At 46.9% G+C, this 2,395-nt stretch overlaps 1 protein-coding gene across 1 annotated transcript in view; it reads right to left on the bottom strand.

Annotated features, from left to right (window-relative positions):
• Positions 1-364: 364 nt before the first annotated feature.
• Positions 365-2,395, bottom strand: part of MED18 (mediator complex subunit 18) — a 9,843-nt gene continuing 7,812 nt past the window's right edge. Inside the window, exon 3 of the mRNA XM_008067094.1 lies at positions 365-960. Coding sequence (XP_008065285.1) covers positions 407-960 — 554 coding nt within the window. The 3' untranslated portion in view covers positions 365-406. The remainder of the gene's footprint in view (positions 961-2,395) is intronic.

Below are 2,395 nucleotides of genomic sequence, written 5' to 3'. Positions count from 1 at the left end.
CCAAATTAGAAGGGTAAGGGAATAAAGCATTAGAATTATACAGTCATTTCTCTTCAAAGTTTTTATTACCATAAAACACAGGCTCACTGCCTCTGCATTGCAAACCTTATACACAAATTCCAAAAAATTACAAGATTTTTTTTTCTAAAAGCTGATTTATTCCAGTTTTCCTTCTTTAGGCAGAAAGATTACATAGATTCTCCATGTTATCCTGAGTCTTCTACAGAAAGGCTCTCATGACAGTGAAATTCCCACATGAAGAAAACAGTACAAAGAACCACACTAAATTCTCCCTGTCCTCTATCCTGAAGGAAGAATGCCTGGCTGGCAATGGTGACATGGGTAATTGAAGACATCTTTTCCTAACAAGCGAGGACAGGTCCCAAAGGTGGACAGACCCTCTTAGTCACATGAGCCTTTTGGGGTCTATTTTCTCTAGGTGTACCAGAGGTTTCAGCTGCTCAGCAAAGTTCCTCATGTCATCTGAGACCATGTCCTGCCCAGCTGGTGCAACAACACTTAGTTCCACAAGATAGGAGAGCGACAGGGCCTCAGTGCTGTCTGTGTTTCCTGGCACCAGGATGCGGAAAATCTTGTACACCATAATCTTCATGATGCCCTTACGGAACAAGTGTCCCTTGGCAACAAACTCATGGTCCATGCGAAAGCCCATTTCCATCAAGAAGTCAGTGAGGTTTTCAGATGTGGCAATGTCCACGCAGTTGCGCACTAAGGCATGACGGTTCTTGTCTCCCATTTCTGGCTGTCCCAGGTAGCGCAGATGCCAGGGTGCCCCTGCCTTGTCCATAGAGCGGCGGGCCCTTAGGACAAATGGGCTGGCTTGCTGGCCCTTAAGAAGAAATACCATCTCATGGTCAAGGAAAGTCTCAGGTTCCATGTTGTCACACAAACCACGAAGGCGGTGGATGAGGCTTTCCAGACTGTGATCCAAAACACTTCCTGAAGAAGAAAAAAGCACTGTTGAGTTCTATCCTTAATTTTGGATCATGAAATTAGCAAAAGATTGGAAGAACATTTAGCCTCCCGAGCAGTTGGAACTAATTAGCCAAGTAGCCAGGCTAATTTTTAAAAAATTTTTGTAGAGCCAAGGTCTTGTTATGTTGTTCAAGCTGGTCTTGGACTCCTGGGCTCAAACGATCCTCCCACCTCAACCTTCTAAAGTGCTGGGATTGCAGGCATGAGTCACTGCATCCAGTTTATACATGAGATTTTTTTGTGTGTGTGCGCTGGAGTCTCACTCTGTCTCCCAGGCTGGAGTGCAGTGGCATACGCAAGGCTACTGCAGACTCAGCCTGGGTTCAAGCAATCCTTCCTCCTCAGCCTTCCAAGTAGCTGGAACTATAGGCACACGCCACCATGCCCAGCTAATTTTTTGATTTATTGTAGAGATGAGGTCTCACCTAGTTGCCCAGGCTGGTCTCGAACCCCTGGGCTCAGGCAATTCTCTCATTTTGGCCTCCCAAAGTGCTGGGATTATAGGCTTGAGCCACTGTGCCTGGCCTATGCATGAGATTTTAAAGGAGTTATACTGCCAAGGTATTATATAACACTATGAGAATGTTTTATTCCCTTTCAATTTTTTTGCATTTTCTTATTTGGCACTACAACATCTTTAAGACTTCTCTAATAGTACTACTCTCCAGCAGGTTTTGGGCTTATGCCTTTGGCAAGCAACAGTATCTAGCTAGAGTGTAATAATACTGTTTCATTATCTTTAATGTTAATGATAACAATTGTCTTCCTAGCCGGTGGCTCAGCCTGTAACCCCGCACCTCTGGGAGGCTGAGGTGAGTGGATTGCCTGAGCCCGCGGTGGATTGCCTGAGCCCGCGGGTTAGAGACCCGCCCGGGCAGCGAGACCTCACCTCTACAATAAATCAAAAAATCAGCCGGGCGTGGTAGCGCACGCCTGTAGTTCCAGCTACTTGGAAGGCTGAGGTGGAAGGATCGCCGGAGCCCAGCAGGTTAAGGCTGGTGTGACCGTGATTATGCCACTGCAGCCTGGGCAACAGAGTGAGACTCTGATTCAAAAAAAGGAAAAAGGCAAACACAGCAAAATGTCAGCAACTGGTAAATCTATATGATGAATATGGAGTGTTCATTTCACTAGTCTCTCCCCACTTTATGTCTGTTTTTGTTGGTGGTGGTGTTTTTTTGTTTGTTTGTTTGTTTGTTTTAGTTGGAGTCTCACTCGGTCGCCCAGACTGGAGTGCAGTGGCCACTCCCGGCCACCGCAGCCTCGACCTGCTGGGTTCCGGCCATCCTTCCGCCTCAGCCTTCCGAGTAACCGGAATTACAGGCGCGCGCTACCACACCCGGCTGGTTTTTGATTTATTGTAAAGATGAGGTCTCGCTGCCCAAGCGGGTCTCGAACC

Source organism: Carlito syrichta, unplaced genomic scaffold, assembly GCF_000164805.1.
Source record: "Carlito syrichta isolate Samal-C Ts95f unplaced genomic scaffold, Tarsius_syrichta-2.0.1 Scaffold309286, whole genome shotgun sequence".
Taxonomy (NCBI): Eukaryota; Metazoa; Chordata; class Mammalia; order Primates; family Tarsiidae; genus Carlito; species Carlito syrichta.
This window is presented reverse-complemented; position numbering and strand designations above follow the sequence as displayed.